This window comes from Taudactylus pleione, unplaced genomic scaffold (genome assembly GCF_031769625.1).
Source record: "Taudactylus pleione unplaced genomic scaffold, aTauple2 ptg000087l, whole genome shotgun sequence".
Lineage (NCBI taxonomy): Eukaryota > Metazoa > Chordata > Amphibia > Anura > Myobatrachidae > Taudactylus > Taudactylus pleione.
In genome coordinates this window covers 6,097,965-6,117,771 of record NW_028284489.1, presented here as the reverse complement: position 1 = coordinate 6,117,771, position 19,807 = coordinate 6,097,965, and the positions used below count along the sequence as shown (strand labels likewise).

General features: G+C 44.2%; 1 protein-coding gene across 1 annotated transcript in view; it reads left to right on the top strand.

Annotated features, from left to right (window-relative positions):
• The window catches only part of LOC148529055 (disintegrin and metalloproteinase domain-containing protein 10-like), a 118,367-nt gene that overhangs the window by 78,940 nt on the left and 19,620 nt on the right, over positions 1-19,807 (top strand). Inside the window, exons 12-14 of the mRNA XM_088469003.1 lie at positions 3,603-3,786; positions 9,651-9,750; positions 10,434-10,651. Of these exons, the coding sequence (XP_088325129.1) occupies positions 3,603-3,786; positions 9,651-9,750; positions 10,434-10,651 (502 nt within the window). The remainder of the gene's footprint in view (positions 1-3,602; positions 3,787-9,650; positions 9,751-10,433; positions 10,652-19,807) is intronic.

Genomic DNA, 19,807 nt, shown 5'->3' with positions numbered 1-19,807 from the left:
TGTCGGTGTCCACCCACAGCTTGTGTGAGGGGGCTGGAGACCGTCGCGATTATCGCGACCAACGGGCTTGCGACGAGACCCTGGGGTAGAGTCTCAGCTGCCGCAAGTCCGAGTGGACTCCCTGCTCTAATAGAGTCCACAAATGCCCGGCGTTCCTAAGGGAACACCTGCATTTGTGTCGCCACCCTCCCTACCCGCCTACAAAATGGGGCAAGCTGTCACTCACCATCGACAGCTGCCCCATCTTGTAGCGAGCCCTGTAGCAACTGAAGTTCAGTCACTCAGCGGGGCTCATGCATGCGCACACTGGACGCAACGCATGCGCAGTGGCCAAACATCGAGCCGCTTGCGAGCGCTGTGCACTCGCGAGCGACTCTGAATCAGGCCCAATATCCCCAGAAAGCATTCTTCTGGCCACTGAGTGAGAGCTCTTTGGAGCTCCAGCAAACCAATTAGCTGGCTGTGCTAGCAAGCTCTCCCTACACCTCCTGATTTCACTTTGATCATTCCAGTTCCCTCTAAGGGGGACTGGGGGAAACAGCTGCCCACACAGGGACTTGAAACAGCTGCCCACACAGGGACTAGAAAATAAAAGATAAGTGCAAATTTACTTAAAATATACATTTAATAAATGTTAAATACATTGTGAAATATATACTGTATATACTATTGCTAGTGCTCATCACTAGGTTTAACATATCCAAACCCTAAAGCAAAATATATTTTATTTTATTATATATGCAGTAATTAACCTGCTCCCTAAATACTAATGTTTATAACCACTAAAGTACAGATGGAACCGGAGGCTACTCCCCTGGACCTCTAGAGCACTGCAATGCACCTTGAGTGCTGGGCTCCCCCTTCTGCAGCTTGGGACTTTTCAGGTACTCTTCCCTGATGCAGTGCAACAGGCATAAACCTGCTGGATTGCTGCAGCTGCTGGACTCAGTCCAGGCTGCTGTGCTCAGCTGCTGTCCCCTCTCAGTGCTGGAGGGGTACCATGAGCTGGTCCTTCTAGTCCCCTAACACTAGGCAGTACACAGCCGAGCAGCTCTGCAGTACTGGGGCGCCAGGAGCTAGGCTGCCGATCCCAGCTTTTGGCACTCAAACTTGCAGCCTGGGACTATGTCCTGACCAGGGGTGCTGAGAGGGGGGGGCAAGTACTAGTTACTCGGGCTTGTTGGAGGGGCCTGGCACCGCCCCCCCCAAGCAGCAGCTGAATCAGTCTCCTATCCCTGTGGGGGGAGCGATCACACTGATCGAGCCCCCAACTGACTATGTGCTGGGCTAAGGGGCTCACAACACCCCTGCAAAAAAAATATTTCCCCTAAGGGGGTGTGGCCACACCTCCCATGATTAGGCTACGCTCCCTTCAACCAGGCCTGCTGGACTTTGTTTGGGCTGAGGTGCACCTACTCCCCCTCCTTGCTGAGCATTGCAGCTGCCGTACTTCGGTAGGAGTTGCAACGCATGTATAAATATATGTCTTTGTGATATATGTAAGGGGCACTACTTGGGGCACTGTATAAGGGTCACTGCTTAAGGGGACTACTACTCGGGGCACTGTATAAGGGGCACTACTGGGGGCACTGCATAGGGAGGACCACTACTGGGGGCTCTACTGAGGGATTTTTGAAGTGGATGAGATTTAGATAAATCATCCTAATTGGCAGTTTGAAGTACTGGATAAGAACAGTAGAAGAGGAAGCCATGCTTTTTGCTCACTTGAAAATCCCAATCAGAGCAGGCAGAGGCGTATTAAATGAGAAGGCGTGTGTGCAGTCTCCATCCGGGTCCCTTCCTCTCTAGCCGGTGGCACAAGCAAGCAGACTCTGGTGCCAGAGTCTACTGCTTATGCGCTGGTCTCTGTGGAAAATAAAGGCTGCTGATGAGCCATTTTCTCTGTGATTTGTGCAGCGCTGGACTACAGATAGGTAAGTCTACTGCTACTGCTACTAGGCACTGAACCATCCTGCTTTAGGCAGGGCAGTCCCGCTTTTTGGGCACTGTCCCATCTGTCAGCTGCTGTGCCCTGAGGGGAGATTTGGGGAGCACTCATAACTGCTGCTCTGCATAAACATAGTTTGGGGAGACTGGGGGTAACCCAGCAGCTCAGGGAACACTGTAAACACTGCCTAAGTGCTGTAAGCGAAGGGGTGATGTGAGGATGTGCCCCTTCTTATGAGGTGCCCATTTTTGGGTGAGCACCTTCCACATATGATCATACAGCCCTACAGTCCCAGCAGGGACGTGCAGTCAGGGTAGGCAGGGGAAGCAGAGCCTCCTGTGTCATATTCCTGAGATTTGATAAAACAAATTATTAGAATAATGCAAATAAGATATTTATAACTTATAAACATCTTCTTTATTTATTGTAATAATTTTTATAGTTAACACTTACCAGCTTTGTGGAGCTTCCTGGGACTGCATGGAGATGAGAGAATAGGCAACAGCTCAGCCTCACTTCTGTATAGTCAGACACTGCTTGGAGAGCTTACGGCAAGGCCACACCATGGGCAGTAAGCTGCACAGAAAGAAAGCTATTAGAGGCATGCCTCTGAGTATGGGGGGCATGCCTTGAGCACTGATGGACTCACTGCAGTGTTTAGAGATTGGAGCTCAGCAGCAAGAGAAGTCAGTGATGCAGGTAGGAGAAACAATGGACACTGAAGCTTAGTGTAGTGAGGGGGGAGTTACAGTGAGTAGGGGATGAGGCAGGCTCCCAGCACTCAGACCCATCTCCAGCCATTGACCTCACTGCACGTCACTGACTCCCAGATGTTGGCAGGTACAGTATGCAGATTCACTTATGGTAAAATATTTCACATTAATGAGTTCATAGGCTAAAGAACAGACTTATTGGCCTTCTTTACAGGCTCTTTCTGTGACCATTACAGATTTTCTATTACTATGACAACTGAGCTTGATTAGCAATCTATCACTTTCCACGCTGCCCCCATTATCTAGCTGATATATAACTTGGAAAATAAAGAAAGATCAGAGATTATAGGTGCCAAACTGTTTCTGGTTTTGGGCTCATTTACAGTTAGACGTAAGTAAATTTTATGACATGCCCTCCTCGGCGCCGCGCTCATAAGTGTTGCCTACACTTGAGGCACTCCAAGTTCCAGCATGCATGTGCCCCCATCATTTAATAATTGTGCCCTATAAATATATTTATTAATTATTTGGGACCTTTAATTAAGTGTTTGTTTATTTGTGATATTTAAATACATATTTTTAAAGTGCACCTGTATAATGTCCTGCCAGATGAACTGCATGCAGTCAGGATAATCTCGCCGGTCAGTGGCACTTCCATTGTTTGGCAATTTGTCTAGTTAGTTTGATGATGATTTTGATCCTGTACCTTATTACTTCTGATGATTTGTATTCTGAACACAGAAACTATTGTGATGGTGAATTGCATTCTCATGTTTGTAGTTCAGGTTTTTCTGTCAATTTTGCATTTAATATAGCTGATTTGCAATAGCTGAAAACCAGAAAGGAATTCAAACTTACATTTACACCTTTTTCTTTTGAAATGATCTCTGCAAATGTCCCAATGCATAGCTTAGAGAGTTTACTAATCTATTTTCTTTTAGTCCCAGTCAAGGAATGTGCTGCAGTCAGTTGTGCTCACATAAGCCAAAAGGAGAACGCTGCCGTGGAGAGACTGAGTGTATAGTTGAAAGTTTCTGCACAGGAGAGTCTGCCAGATGTCCAAATCCTTCCCCGAAAAATAACTACACATTGTGCAACTACGGAACAAGGATCTGTTTGAATGGGGTAAAAACTGTATCTTGCCTAAGAAACTGCATCTCACACACTTTACTCACAGGTAGAATTACTCTGGGCGTACTGGTCTCCGGAAAGGACAAATACTTATGGGCTCATTCACATGTTTGCACTGGGACAATTGGTAAAATGCATTGGGTAAAATGCTGCATTTTAGCGATATATTTAATGTCTATAATGTGTTGTGCTTGTTGATTCATAAGAAATGGACTGTGCCAAGTTCCATAATTTTGCAAGTGACATTACAGTTTTAGAAAATAATGGAATACATATGGGATGCTGGTGTTCGAGACCCTGTCGGTCATAAACTCGGCGCCGGCATCCCAGGGTTAGAATACAGACTCTTTATTGGTTGGTATCCTAACCGTCCCCCTGTCCCTACCATAATCCTCCCTCCCTGGTGCCTGAACCTAACCCTCCTAATGCCTAAACCTAACCTCCCCCTTCCCGCACCCTAAACCTGACTCTCCCCCTTAGTGCCTAACCCTCACCCTATTGCCTTTTCAGACAAAATCCTACTATATATATATATATATATATATATATATATATATATATAATTTTTTTTTTTTTCCAGAGGCATGGTGTTTAATTTAATATACACTAATATATATATATATATATATATATATATATATATCTCTATATCATGTATATACATATGTTATTAGTTTTCTTGTTAAATTGTATAAAGCTAATTCTTGAAGTCCTGCATAAAGAACAGTCACCAGCAGGGTGTAGTCTTTCCTGAGGTGCATCAGGAAGCACTGAGCAGACTGCGGGGAGCTGCCTGTGGCTGTCTTGACTTCCTGCAGCTGCTAGTTGCCCATCATTCTGCTGCCTGGCTGGCTGGGGAAAGCTGGGGGAAGGTTGCCGCAGCAACTGGGCGGCCGGTCAGGTGGACTGAGCATAGTGGCTTCCAAAAGATTATCTTCCAGGGACCACCAATAGCCTTCTCTAACACAGTTGTATCAGTTGCAACCATGTCAGGGAAAGCTCATCCTGACGTGGTTGCATCTGATTTGACCACACCAGGCAAGTGGTTAAGACGAAAGCTGTTCCTATAAAAAGTATTCACTCCCTTTGGTATTTTCTCATTTAGTTTCATTGCATCATGGAACTAAAATGAATTACAGAATACACTGTAATGTCAAATAAAAAAGATGAATAAGATTTTTTTAATGCATGAAAAAACAGAAAATAATTTATTCATCCATAAGGTAGGCTACACAAAAAAAAAAATCATTGTTGAAAAACATTCACATAATGGGTGGAAAAAGCTAAAAATGCTGTCAAACCCCCCTAAAATGCAGTTTTCAGGGGTTTGACCGCAGATCTCATATACAACAACCTTTGGAAAGTAAAGGTTTTCGCAGCTTGGACCCGGTAGGCAAGGTCATCTTCAGATGGCGTTGCCCAATAGAAGTCTATGGGCTTCTTATCGCAGTGTCCAATCAGATCTCTCCCACCACCTCCCCCAGTGCAACGCATGATCAAAGGGAGTCCCAGGTCATAAAGTCGTAAGGCCTTCTATTGAAAAAGGACAACTCTAATAGGGAGAGCTGTCCTTAGCGATTTTCTTCACTCTTATTAACTCTGGTATGCATGCGATTAGTGACAGGATACATCGCATGCAAAATGCGATGCTTGATGCATTCCATCAAAAGTCTCATCTAGAATTTACCAGAAAACTTGTGAGAGATTTTAACACCAAGTATAGGAAGTTTCTATGATCTGATGAGACCAAGAGGTAAATTTACAAAGCAGCAATTTTCCAAGCTGCCACATCTTCAGCTGTTTTGCCCACTGGATTAAAAAAGGCAATAAAATGAAAAACAAAACACAAATATATAAGTGCGTGTCTGCACTTATATCAACACAAATATAATATTATTATTATTATTATTATTATTATTATTATTATTATTATTATATCCCAAAGGCTGTAATTCATAAAACATTTATTACAAAAAAACCATTAATGACTCCTCTCATATAAATTCAAAACATCACATAAATAGAAACAATCATCTTTGATACAGTATAACGATATAATTAAGTTGCCAGTCTGTAATTAAAAATAAGTAGCTAAAATGTATCCAGTAATTCTAGTAGGATAACACAATAAGGTATGCAATCGGGAAGCCGACTGCCTAAATACCGGCAGCCGGCTTCCCGACTGTCATATCCCGGCAAGGGTGAAATGCCGGGCGTCTAGATGTGGAAGCCCGGCATTTCCCCGACGCCGGGAAACCGGCGCCCGGCATCCCGATTGTAGTGATGCCGGGTGCCGCGAGCGGACAGCCACGGGGGGGAGAGTTAGGTTTAGGGCTCCCGGGGGGGCTTAGGGTTAGGCACCCCGGGGGGGACTTAGGGTTAGGCTAGGGGGAGGGAGGGTTAGGGTTAGGCACCCCGGGGGGGGACTTAGGTTTAGGCAGCAGGGAAGGGGGTGGTTAGGGTTAGGCACTTAGAGGGGGGATTAGGGTTAGGCACTTGGGGGGGAGGTTAGGGTTAGGGGGGTTAGGTTAGACAATACTTACCTATCCACGATCGGGATATCCAGCGCTGTCGGGCTTCTGCTGCCGGGATCTCTGATGTCGGGCTGCCGCTGCCGGGAATCATACTAATTCCCACAATAATCCAGCAGATAACTCAAATCAAGCTGCACTATTGCCTTTAAAACTTCTCCTAAAGAGGAGAAACATGTCAATGTGTACCTTTACTGATTGCATGATTCACAATCATTGCCAAGTCTGAACTCTATGTTCTAGATTGCATATCATATATCTACTGTACACAGGTTAGCATCTACGCTTAAGCACCCTGGAATTTTGCTTTTAAATACAAGACACAGATAGCTTTATATTTACTATTATTGCCCCTTTAGCAGTGGCGTCCTTGACTGGGAAAGGCATCCATCACTGCGTGAGGCGCGCCGGTGATTTTGGGGGCATGGCATCATGGGTGGGCGTGGCTCCGCGTGCCGAACCCCCATTTTTTGTTACCACGGGGGTGCTGGAGGTGCAGGCTGCCCCCAGGGACCAGCCTGTTTGAGTGCTGGCTCCCTCACTGTGCTAGGAGCCAAGTACTGCAGGTAATGCAGCACCTGGCTCCTGTCACTGAGGGGGAGCCAGCACTTTGGTGTCACCCCTCAGCTGGTGACACCTGGTGCGGCCCGCAACCCCGCACCCCCTTGTGACGCCAGTGCCCTTTAGATCAAGTGTCTGAAACCGCCAAAGTGTAAACTGTGATCTCATCGCAAAGATGTATGTTTAGCACAAACCTCACAATGGGGTAGATGTATTATAGCGGTACTTAACGTGCCGCTATAACGCTTCCCGCTTCGCCTCTTTACCGAGGCGAAGCAGGAAGCACTACCGATTAGATGTATGAACATCTCATCAGCCGGAGAGGGGGAGCGTTAACTCCCCCCTCCGGTGCTACCCGCTAGTGACTACAGCGCATCAGCCTAGTGCTGATGCGCTGTGTCAGTCCCGGACGGCTCCATTGAGCATGCGCGGGATCTCGCAAGTATCGTGAGATCCCCGCGTGCAGCCTGGAGCCGGCAGCCACCACAGCAGGGACAGCGCTGTCCCTGTTGTGGGGATAGGCTAGCGCCAGGCTGTAGCTGTCAATAACGACAGCTACAGCCAGTCGAATGGTCATGCGTTGTGACCATTCGTACATGGCCCTGCCGCTCGGCGCTGCTATCTTGTAGATAGCAGCGCCGATAATGACAGGGGCGCATAGCGCCCCTGTCATTTACCGCCCAGACCCCCGATCATTCATTGGGGAGAAGCGGTATCAGCGCACATAACGTGTGCTGATACCGCTTAATGTGCATTATCCCAAGATCACTAGGCCAGATTCAGAGGTGCATGCAGTGTCAATGTCGGAACAGTAAAGCTACTGATATATTTGAGACAACATTCGCATCAAGGATTTTTTTGCAAAGTGAGTGACAGTTTCCTGGGTCAGCCCTAGTGAGCCTCTGCAAACTTGTGCACAGCTGCAGGTGACCCGGCGTCTTAGGTGAGATGAACATTCTGAGACAGTATAGGGTTGCTCAGATGTTCAATGTGCAACTGATGTTCTTCAGGTTTCATCTTTTGTAAGCAAGCGGAGCGGATGTGAGATGCTGGAAGTGGGCGTCTCATATTTTTACAGCACCTCTGCGTTCAGAATTGCAGTTGCGACTGGATTTGTGTTCATCTCTGTATCAGGGCCACAATCCCCTCTGTGAAGCATTGTGGTGGGACCATAATGCTAAGGAGATGCCTTTCTTCTGCAGGACCTGGAGAAAATGGATATACAGTAAGAAGCTACTGATAAATCTTATAGTAAAACTTTCAGTCTTCAAGAGAATGATGATTAATAGTCCTGCAGGACAATGTAACAAAGCATACAGCAGAAGACACGCTGCAGTGGTTAAAATACAAAAAAAATTACAATTATGATTCTGAGGTGGCCAAGACCTTTATACTATTGAGAATCTGTGGAATGATTTGACAGTTGCTGATCCCCAAACACTAGTGCATAAAAAATGGTTACATTTGCAGTATATACAAACGCAAAGCTGGTAGTGATTTATCCTAATAGGCTCTCATTTGTCATAGTAGTCATAAGTGCTACTGCCGTCTATTAATTAAAACAAGGGGGTGAATACTTATGTTATTAATTATTGCCTGCTTTAATTGGTAAGCTTTTGAGTTGCTTTTTATTTGACATGAATTATTTTATGTTGATCAATAATAAGAATTTCAAAATCAATTTATCTTGGGTTCATGATGTAAGAAGGTAAATTGTAACAAAAGCTAAATGGAGTGAGTACCTTTTTAACTATTAAATACAAAAAAAATCCAATCTTCTCTTGTTTTCACCTTTAAAATGAAATGGGAATCTTCTTTCCTGTAGTAATCCAAACAGAAATCTTAATAAAGTAATACCGATAGAAGGGCGCAACTTGAAATAATATTGCAGCAACATTTACTATTTAAGTTAATAAGCTGGAGTAGTCAATATGCAGTCAGCCAATCAGAAACACCCAGGCAGTCTCCTTCATTCTTGTATATTATTGCACTAGCCCTCTACCACGTGTAAAGGTGCATACACACGTAAAGATTTTCTGTCCAACCATCCAACTAGTTGTTTGGTTGGAATGAAAATCTGGTAACATATGGGAGTAACTGACAATCAGCAATTTGCTCCTAAATGCCAGAAAACAGATGAAAATGGTCGTCAGACAAGTTTGTTAAATGTTTGATCTAAACAATTTGTTCAAACAGGAGTTTTTGTCCATTTTCCGGTGTTTGGGAGCAAATTGTTCATTGTCATTTGCTTTCATACCTTACCAGATTTTCATTCCAACCAATCAACTAGTTGGATGGTTGGACAGAAAATCTTTATATGTGCATGCACCTTTAATGCACAGGACTACTATGTTGTTGCAACTACATTACTGTACTTGGGCTAAGCTTGCCCCTGCCCTTGTTCTGCCACTCCGGTCATAAGGAGATAGAAGTTAACAGTATGCAAAAGCCTAAAAGCAGAACAGCATGTGTAGTACAGAAATATGTGTTTTGATGCTAAACCCCCCCATATGTGAGTCTGCCTTGAACCCGATTTCAAAACCTTGTTTCTGAAAGTATATAGTATGTCAATTTAAAAATTAAACAAAAGCTAAAAGCTATACATACAGTGTGTGTGTGTATATATATATATATATATATATATATATATATATATATATATATATATATATGCATGATGTGTAATTAATTAATATTTTTTACAATTATCTGAGACATGCTATTCATTCTACAGAATACTGATCTACAGGTAATATTTTTTTCTAGATGTGTCTTCAATCAATCTGTGTCAAATTTGGTTTAGAGCAATGCGATTGTAATAGTCTGTCTATGTATGAGATGTGCCAACTGTGCTGTCAGAAACCAGGTAAACATAATAACAAATAAATATATGAGATAACCACAAAAGATCAATACATGAATCAAATGAATCACAATTAGAAACCTCTGGATCCATTTACTTAATCTAGAGTTGCAATATAAACCATTACATTACTTGGTCATAGAAAATGATGCATAACTACCTACTGCACCCTACAGTACATTGCCTGTGTGTTTGCTTATATTTGTGTGAGCTGTTGGAATTAAATATAATGCAAAACAGCTCTGCACACCTAGGCAGATGTGTTTACGGGGCAATACAGGGGCAGGGACAGCCTGCGTTCCAGGAAATAGGGATGTGTCGCTCTTGTTTTCCAGGAGTGGCAAGGCTTACTCAGCTGGCCGATACTGTCCAGCATTGGGACCAGGCTGTAACCTCGGTCGCAGTGCTGGGATCGCAGAATCAGCGGAGGCAATTTCACATTATTTGTGGCACCATTACCCTACTCCTTCCCCTTAAAACGCACTGTATCTCATTGAGCACAGAAAGAGAATGCAGAAAATTATGATTCCATATGATGTGTATACATGAAGATGAACATAATTCAGACTCAGGCAGATACATTTTGTCTAAGGAACTCTTGAATGAAAGTGCTGTCAATATGCTTATGTAGACTCTTGCAATAGCTGGATTGTTGATAATAGAGGTGTACTATTATTGATTGACAGGTGATGTGGATTCCTGTAAAAGTACATATTCCCCAGAGCTGCAACATCTATTCGGGAGGACTGTAATCGTACTTCCTCCTGGCACACCATGTGGACAAAGGCAAGGTTATTGTGATAAATTTCACGTCTGTCGACTAGTTGATGCAGATGGACCAATTGCCAGACTGAAAAATACTTTCTTGAATTTGATAGAGTTTGACCCTGCAGCCTGGATGAAGGTAATTATATTTAATGATATAGAATGAAACAAGATGAAAAATTCCCTACTTACAAGTAGTTTTTGCATCACGTTATTTTTCTTCCTGCAAACGTCAGCGAAACTGTGCACTATTCCTTACAGTCCTTCTTATTTTGTCTTGTGAAAGCTGATGTAATAAATGACAAAATATCAGAATAGAAGCTGCTATAATGGTGACGTTTGGGATAAAATCAATACGTATTTCACAAACAACCAGAATTTGAATGTTTCAGTCAGTAGAAAGTAAAGAGGTACAATGTCTGTCCAAGAAGAAACAGTACAGCACTAACCATACAGTTTTCTGGATTCATTTAGTAATGTACCACTGCTCACACCCCTCAGAGTGACTGTCATGGTTTTCCCCACCAGACACAGTAGGGAAATCCTTTACCACCACTCAACACTCCCCCCCCTCCCACCAGTGTAGTATGGTAAGTGCCATATTGATTCTACTTGGCTTGTAAAGATTTTCATGAACTTGTGGTCCTAAAAACTGTATAGGAAAATAATGTGTAGGAACTAGGGGTGTGCATCGGCCACTTTTCGTGTTTTGTGTTTTGGTTTTGGATCTGGATCTTTCTTCGTGTTTTGGATCTGGATTGGTTTTGCCAAAACCACCCTTCCGTGTTTTGGGTTCTGGGTTTTGTGTTTTGGATCTGTATTTTTCTTTAAAAAAGCATAAAAACAGCTAAAATCACAGAATGTGTTGGTTTTTCTGCTCCTATGCTATTATTAACCTCAATAACCTTAATTTCCACTAATTTCCAGTCTATTCTGAACACCTCACACCTCACAATAGTGTTTTTATGTCCAAAAGGTTGCACCGAGGTAGCTGGATGACTATGCTAAGCGACACGAGTGGGCGGCACAAACACGTGACCCATCTAGGAGTGATACTGCAGTGGCAGACTGGATGGCAGTTTGAAAAACTAGGCCCCAAACTGTACATAATGCAAAGAAAAAAAAGAAGTGCAAGATGGAATTGTCCTTGGGCCCTCCCACCCATCCTTATGTTGTATAAACAGGACATGCACACTTTAACAAAGCAATAATTTCAGCGCCAGGGTCTGCCACACAACTGTGGCTGAAATGATTGGTTCGTTTGGGCCCCCACAAAACAAGCTGGCAATTAATCTGTCCCTGCACAAACTGGCTCTACGGAGGCAAGATGTCGTCCTCATCCTCCTCATCCACCGATTTCTCACCCAATTCAGTGTTGTGTACATCCTCATCCTCTCAGAGTATTAACTCGTCCCCACTGGAATCCACCACCACAGGTCCCTCTGTACATTCTGGAGGCTGGTCTCCATGGAAGAGTTGATAATTCATTTTTATGAACATCATCTTCTCCACATTTTGTGGAAGCAACCTCCTACGCCTTTCGCTGACAAGGTTCCCGGCTGCACTAAACACTCTTTCGGAGTACACACTGGAGGGGGGGCAACTCAGGTAAAATAGAGCCAGTTTGTACAGGGGCCTCCAAATTGCCTCTTTTTCCTGCCAGTACAGGTATGGACTGTCTGACATGCCTACTTGGATGCTGTCACCGATGTAATCCTCCACCATTCTGTCAATGGTGACAGTATCATATGTAGTGACAGTAGACATGTCAGAAATTGTTGCCAGGTCCTTCAGTCCGGACCAGATGTCCAAACTTGGTTCTGCCTGCCCTGCATCACCCCCAGCGGGTTGCTTAGGATAGCTAAGTTTTTTCCTGGCAGCCCCAGTCGCGGGAGAAAATGAAGAAGGAGCTGTTGACGTGTCACGTTCCGCTTCAGCTGACAGTGTGTTCACCAGCAGGTCTTTGCACCTCTGCAGGCTTGTGTCGGCTGGAAAGAGAGACACCACATAGGCTTTAAACCTGGGATCGAGCACGGTGGCCAAAATGTAGTGGTCTGATTTCAACAGATTGACCACCCTGGAATCCTGGCAAAGCGAATGAAGGGCTTCATCCACAAGTCCCACATGCCGAGCGGAATCGCTCCGTCTTAGCTCCTCCTTCACTTTCTCCAGCTGCTTCTGCAAAAGCCTGATGAGGGGAATGACCTGACTCAAGCTGGCAGTGTCTGAACTGACTTCACGTGTGGCAAGTTTGAAGGGCTGGAGAACCTTGCACAACACGGAAATCATTCTCCCCTGCGCTTGAGTCAGGTGCATACCCCCTCCTTTGCCTATGTCATAGGTGGATGTATAGGCTTGAGTGGCCTTTTGCTGCTCCTCCATCCTCTGAAGCATATAGAGGGTTGAGTTCCACCGCGTCACAACCTCTTGCTTCAGGTGATGGCGGGGCAGGTTCAAGAGTGTTTGCTGGCACTCCAGTCTTCGGCACGCAGTCGCTGAATGGCGAAAGTGGCCAGAAATTTTTCGGGCCACCCAATGCGTCTCCTGCACGCCCCTGTCGCTTTTCAGAAAATTCTGCACCACCAAGTTTATTGTGTGAGCAAAACATGGGACGTGCTGGAATTTGCCCAGATGAAATACCCGCACAATATTGGTGGCGTTGTCAGATATCACAAATCCCCAGGAGAGTCTAAGTGGGGTAAGCCACTGGGCGATGATTTCCCTCAGTTTCTCTAAGAGGTTGTCGGTGGTGTGCCTCTTACTGAAACCGGTGATACACAGCATAGCCTGCCTTGGAACGAGCTGGCGTTTCTGAGATTCTGCTACTGGTGACGCTGCTGCTGTTTCTGCGTAAGGTGATACATCTACCCAGTGGGCTGTCACAGTCATATAGTCCTTAGTCTGCCCTGTTCCACTTGTCCACATGTCCGTGGTTAAGTGGACATTGGGTACAACGGCATTTTTCAGGACACTGAGGACACTTTTTCTGACGTTTCTGTACAGTCTCGGTATCTCCTGCCTAGTGAAGTGGAATCTAGACGGGATTTGGAACCGGGGACACACTACCTCCATCAAATGTCTAAATCCCACTGCACTAATGGCGGATACCGGATGCACGTCTAACACCAACATAGCAGTCAAGGCCTCCGTTATACGTTTTGCTTCAGGATGACTGCTGTCGTACTTCATCCTCCTCGCTAAGGACTGGTGGAGGGTCAATTGTTTAGTAAAAGTAGTGGTGTTCTTACTTCCTCTCTGGGATGATGAACGACTCCCAGCAGCAACAGCGGCAGCAGGAGGCGTAGCAATGCAGGATTCTCCGGAGGAATCTCGGATAGGAGAGTCAGTCATGCCAGTGACATGGCCTGCAGGACTACTTCCGATCCTGACTAAGGAGGAAATTGACGAGGAGGGAGTTGACGGTGTGGTTTGCAGGCGCTGGGATACAACAGGACAACGGGATTTAGGTGTCCCTGGACTGTTTACGGTCTTAGCCAAAGTTCTGAACTTGACAGTAACTTTTTATGAACGCGCTGCAGGTGCCGTATAAGGGAGGATGTTCCTAGGTGGTTAACGTCCCTACCCCTACTTATTCCACCTTTACATATGGTACATATGGCAAGACGGTTGTTGTCCGGATTTGGATAGAAATATTGCCAGACCAAAGAGGTGGAATGTTTGGTCTTCTGCCCAGGCATGACCGTGATGGGCTTTTTCATCCCACGGACAACAACTGTCTCCCCCGGAGCCTGATTTAAACAAACCACATCACCATCAGAATCCTCCTCGCTAACTTCCTCCTCAGCGCCAGCTACACCAGTATCCTCATCCTGTTGTACTTCAACAGTGACATCTTCAATTTGCATATCAGCAAGTGGACTGTGGGTGCTCCTTTCAGCACTTGAAGGGGGCGTGTAAATGGTGGAAAGAGCCACCTCTTCCCGTCTAGTGCTGGGAAGGTCAGGCATCGCAACCACCACCACACTTGGACTCTCCTTGGGGATTTGTGATATCTTCTTAGAACGCACAGTTCTTCGCTGTGCTTTTGCCAGCTTAACTCGTTTGATTTTTTTAGTGGGAGCAGGGCTTCCATCGTCATGTGAAGCTGAACCACTAGTCATGAACATAGGGAAAGACCTTAGCCATTCCTTGCCACTCTGTGTCGTAAATGGCATATTGGCAAGTTTACGTTTCTCTTCACATGATTTAAATGTTTTTTTCAAGGTCATTTTCCTGAACTTTGTCATTTGGGATTGTATGTGCCCTCTACTATGACATTGGGCATCGGCCTTGGCAGACGACGTTGATGGCATTTTATCGTCTATGTCATGACTAGTGGCAGCAGCTTCAGCACTAGGAGGAAAGTGGTTCTTGATCTTTCCCTATTTTATTTTTATCGGAGAAAGTTTGGTCCTCCATTTATGTTATATTGATATATACGTGCGGCCAAGGCGCACACAAATACAGAAAATAATTTTTTATTTTTGTTGGAGACTAGTGCACTTTGTGGGTTACACCACCCTTTAAGAAATGAGCCAGCCGGCCCTTTACTTATGGGACACAAGCGCACGCTTGGCGCTGCTCCTTTGTTGATGCATGTGCAGCCACAGTGCACAAAATTCACAAACACAGAAAATATTTTTTTATTTTGTTTGGAGTGCCCTTTGGGGGTTACAGCACCCTTTAGCGGTCAATCCAGCTGGCCCTTTATTTATGGGACACAGGCGCACGCTTGGAACTACTTTGTTGATGCACGTGCGGCTACTGCACACACAATTCACAAACACAGAAAATATTTTTTTATTTTGTTTGGAGTGCCCTTTGGGGGTTACAGCACCCTTTAACGGACAAGCCAGCCGGCCTTTTACTTATGGGACACAGGTGCACGCTCCTTCGTTGATGCACGTGCAGCCACAGTGCACACAATTCACAAACACAAAAAAATATTATTTTTTTTAGCACTTGGGGGGAGCACCCCTGATGGACAGAGCACCCCCTGGACAACACTACAGCACCCCTTTAGGACTGGGACACTGCACAGGACTTTGGAGTGGAAACAGCCCCTATGGACAACTGACTGCACAACACAGTCCAGCCAGCCCCTATGGACTTTGAAGTAGTGGACACAGCCCCTATGGACAACAGCAGCACAGCACAACACTACACTGCACTACACTACACTACACTACAACACTACACTACACTACACAGCCCAGCCAGCCCTAACTCCCACCCTCCCTCTTCACTGTCCACAGCCGAGTGAGAAAATGGCGCCGACGCGGGTACCTTATATAGGATCCAAAACCCGCGAGACCCAGAAGGCGGGATGATGACGTTTTGCCTCGATTTCAGATCTGAGTCAGGCGGGAAAAGTCGAGCCTGTCTCTGATCGGCCTCGGATCGGGGGGGCTTGGGGGGGTTCGGATTTCGGAAATCCGAACCCGCTCACCCCTAGTAGGAACCCACCCCCCTATCCTCTCCCCCTTCCCCAGCTGGTTCACAATATTAACCTGGTCAAAGAGTCATTCTTGGTTGTCAGTTGAACCATTTACTCTACCTGGGGATGGCCTGATTGAGTCTCTTGCTGTAAGGCCATGGGGTACTTTTTATTTTAAACATGTCACTCAGATCTAACCTGTTTTGGATTTTACGTATGAAAAATATTAACATTGATGTTGGAACAGCAGATGGTATTAGTTTTTGTAAAAACATTTAACACAAATAAAACAAGGCTGCTTTCTTCAAGCTTGGAATAGTAGAAAAGGTGCTGCCAAAACATACATACTCTGACCATATAGCCCATCTGAAGAGGAGATGCAGAGAAATTACATACATAGAAATCACATGTATTTAGTAATAGTTGCAGGAGGGCACTTAAAGGGATTTTAATTCTGAATTTCATTTATTTAACTCAAGGACACAATTGGGAGTTTCAGATGCGTATCATATACACGGCACAACTATTTCAGTATACTGTTATAAGGTTTAGATTGTAGCCTTTTATCTAAAGAATCAGTTAACTTTTAATTAGTTGAACAACTTCTAATCGTAAATTATCTGGCTAATATTTAAAACCATCATTTCAGCAGTAGTGCAGTCACGTGAGGCCTGACAAAAGGGGTAGGGGAAATAAAAGCTTTTTATTTGTTGTAATTAATTATTTAAATATATCTTTCAATTGGAGCAGATGGATGCAGATAGAACTTGATCCATATCTCCTCTGCAGCAACTGATCCCTTGTAATAATGACCTAATGATTGCTGACATGCAGGTTTCAGCAGCAAACTAAAGAAGTAAAGCTATTACATTGGGTTAGTCAGCTTTTAATATACATGTTGTCTGTTCAATGTCTAAACACTGTGTTCCTGGGAACAGTTCTAAAATTGGATGATATTAATTTCTGGCTGTACTGGCAGCCAAAGTAAAACTGCCATTGTCCCATCGTTCAGCAGCAACTAAAACTGATTTATGGGGTCAGTAAGGAATCAATAACAAACCAAATATTTTAATTTCACCATGAATGTACAAGATCAGAGGATCCATTTCCAGAATGGGAAAGCTAGTTATAACGTTATTATGGGCAGTGGAAGTAATAGATGTGGTGGCAATAAAAAAATGCTTTATTATTCAAATAAAACATTTTTTCTTTTTTTAAAAACTAGATAAAAATTAATTTTTTCTGTTTTAGGATTTTATTTTATATATTTTTAAAAAACATGTAATGCCATGTCACACAAATGCAGAAGGAACCCTACCTGGCAGGTTATATGGTAAATCACTGCTTACTGCTGGTCACTATTGTTGGGGAACTAAGCATTGCCCAGCAGCCCCAGCCATTTAAATTTTGTTAAGTAGGCGCTCAAATTATTTTGTATCACCACAATGAGCGGTGACAGAAAATTAGTGGTCTCTCAGTACCCTTTACACGAGATGTGTTGCCCATTGCAGCCAATCAGGTTCATCAAAAAGGAAGGTGACAGAAGCTTGTTTTCTTCAGTCCAAACTGGGTTGCTCGTATCATGTTGACTTGTATACTGTATCTGTATCTAAGAGGGCCAGTCGGCATGGAGAGTCTATTTATGTGGATATGGATCGCATTGGCAAATATATTGGAGCATGGAAAGATGCAGTTGGCTGTGCCGCTTGAAATTAAATTTAAATGATGGATTTCAGCTGCCAATAACAGAACACTGTGCAATATTCTCCGTAAGCTATCTGTTAACAAATTGGCTGCACAATCAACATCACACTATTAAAATAAAAATATCACATTAAACTCAAATCGCATTTAACATCAGCACAGAGTGTTAATTAACAGTGTTCCCTGTCAGCCTCCCAGGCACATACTTAGTATGTAGAGAGGAAATATAGCTGACTGGACAGCTGCAACTGGGTTTTCAGACATGGTTCCAACCCAGGTCAAACTCCTTGTACACAGCACCATCGATCTGGGTTATTCTCAGGTCAGCCCAGTTCACACTTAACCTGGGTCTGCCCTGCTAAACTTGTGAGGTCATAAAAAGTGGGAGGTGACTGCTCCACAACCACCATTCAGCTTATTTTAGGCATGACCCAGGTCGGATAACCCGGGTTGCGCCGTTTACACTGCACCATTACCCAGGTCCATCCTGGGTCCAACCCTGATAGCTACCTGGGTTGGATTGCTGGGTCACTTGACCTGGGTTATTTTTCAGGGACCCCTTTATACTGAGCTGCGACCCGGGTAGACCCATTAAAAATCCAGGTTTTTGTTCTGGTGTAAAAGGGGTATTAGTCTCACTCTGGTGCACTATACTGTCATCTTTTGTATTTTATTTTTTCCATCAGGAAACTACAGACTGTGGGCTTGATTCAGCAAGGATTGTAATTGCAAAGCTGCACGCAGGCTATAGATATGATGTATGCACGCAGGCAGCTTTGCAATTGCGATCCTTGCAGATATGTTAATGCAGCAGGAGGCATCACGTCTCCTGTGCATTAATTATTGTCCAACACAGTATCGGATAATCTGTGTAACATCGGCCGGCTAAGGTGACCCATGGGGTCATGCGCCTGCGCAGATTCCCTAACATCAGGAATCTGTGTTCAGCAGTGGACACTAGTGCACTGCTGAATCAGGCCTTGAAATACAAGCATATTCAGATTTGCACTTAATACAGAGCACAACTCAGGAAAATCATTTGTATCTTAACGAAGAGTCAATCAGTATACACCAGTTTAACTGAAATACTTTTATTTTAATACAAAGATACACAATTCCATTTATACAGATTTGTTTTTCTGTATCTATACTTAGGGCCTGATTGAGATTTGGGAATAGTGTAATAAAGAGCAAGTAACTGTGCAACTTGGTAAAACCATGTTGCACTGCCGGTGAGGTAGGTGTAAAATGTGCAGAGAAATGTACAGTAGATTTGGGAGGGGTGTGTCTAAACTGAGATATAAACTATAGTGTCAAAATAAAGCTGTCCAGCATTTGTGGGCTACATGCAAAAGCAGCCAGTATTTACCTCACCTGCAAAAACAATGTATGTATTTGGACCCCTTACTTTGCAACATGGTTTGTCCAGGTACACAGTTACTTGCTCTATCTTACTCAATTCCCAAATCTGAATCAGGCCCTTAGTCTGTTTTATTCATATTGTTTATACACTGGTTATTGTATATTAATAAATGTATTTTTATTTTAATAGTGTGATGTTGATTGCGCAGCCGATTTGCTATTGACTATATTGGAGTGACCATGACATTTCAGTGAGAGCAAAGACTGATCTTTCTTAGCATTGGTCCTTGGGGCTTCCAAGTTTATATTAAATCTTCTGGTTGTCTGCACTCTGGTTCAATATGTCTTCTTCTGTCACAACATTGGCAAATGGGTCATACTTAAGAATCAAATGTCTTCCCTTGTTTCTAGGGGGCCCACCTGGAACTGCTCAGGGGTCTCCTCTCTTGGCTCTAGTCCCCTTCTCCCTAAATCTGTAGTTCTCAGCAAATGGAACACCTCATGTTAATTCAGCATGCTGGTCTTGCAGTTCCCTAATAATATTGAATTTGTGTGCTTACGTACACTGCACTGTTACTTCTCTTGATGCGGGTGTCCAAGTAGCTCAATTGAGTTCTGGCTCCAGGAAATTGGTACTCTTCTGATATCTCTGCATTTCTGGTAAATTCATTGGGACAACTTCTGGAGAAGATCTGGAGCCTAGCACTTTAATTGGGACTTGTTAGAATAGGAGAACTGGCAGTCAGACAGCTGCAATCTCATCAGTTGCAGTTGGACTTTAACATATTTACC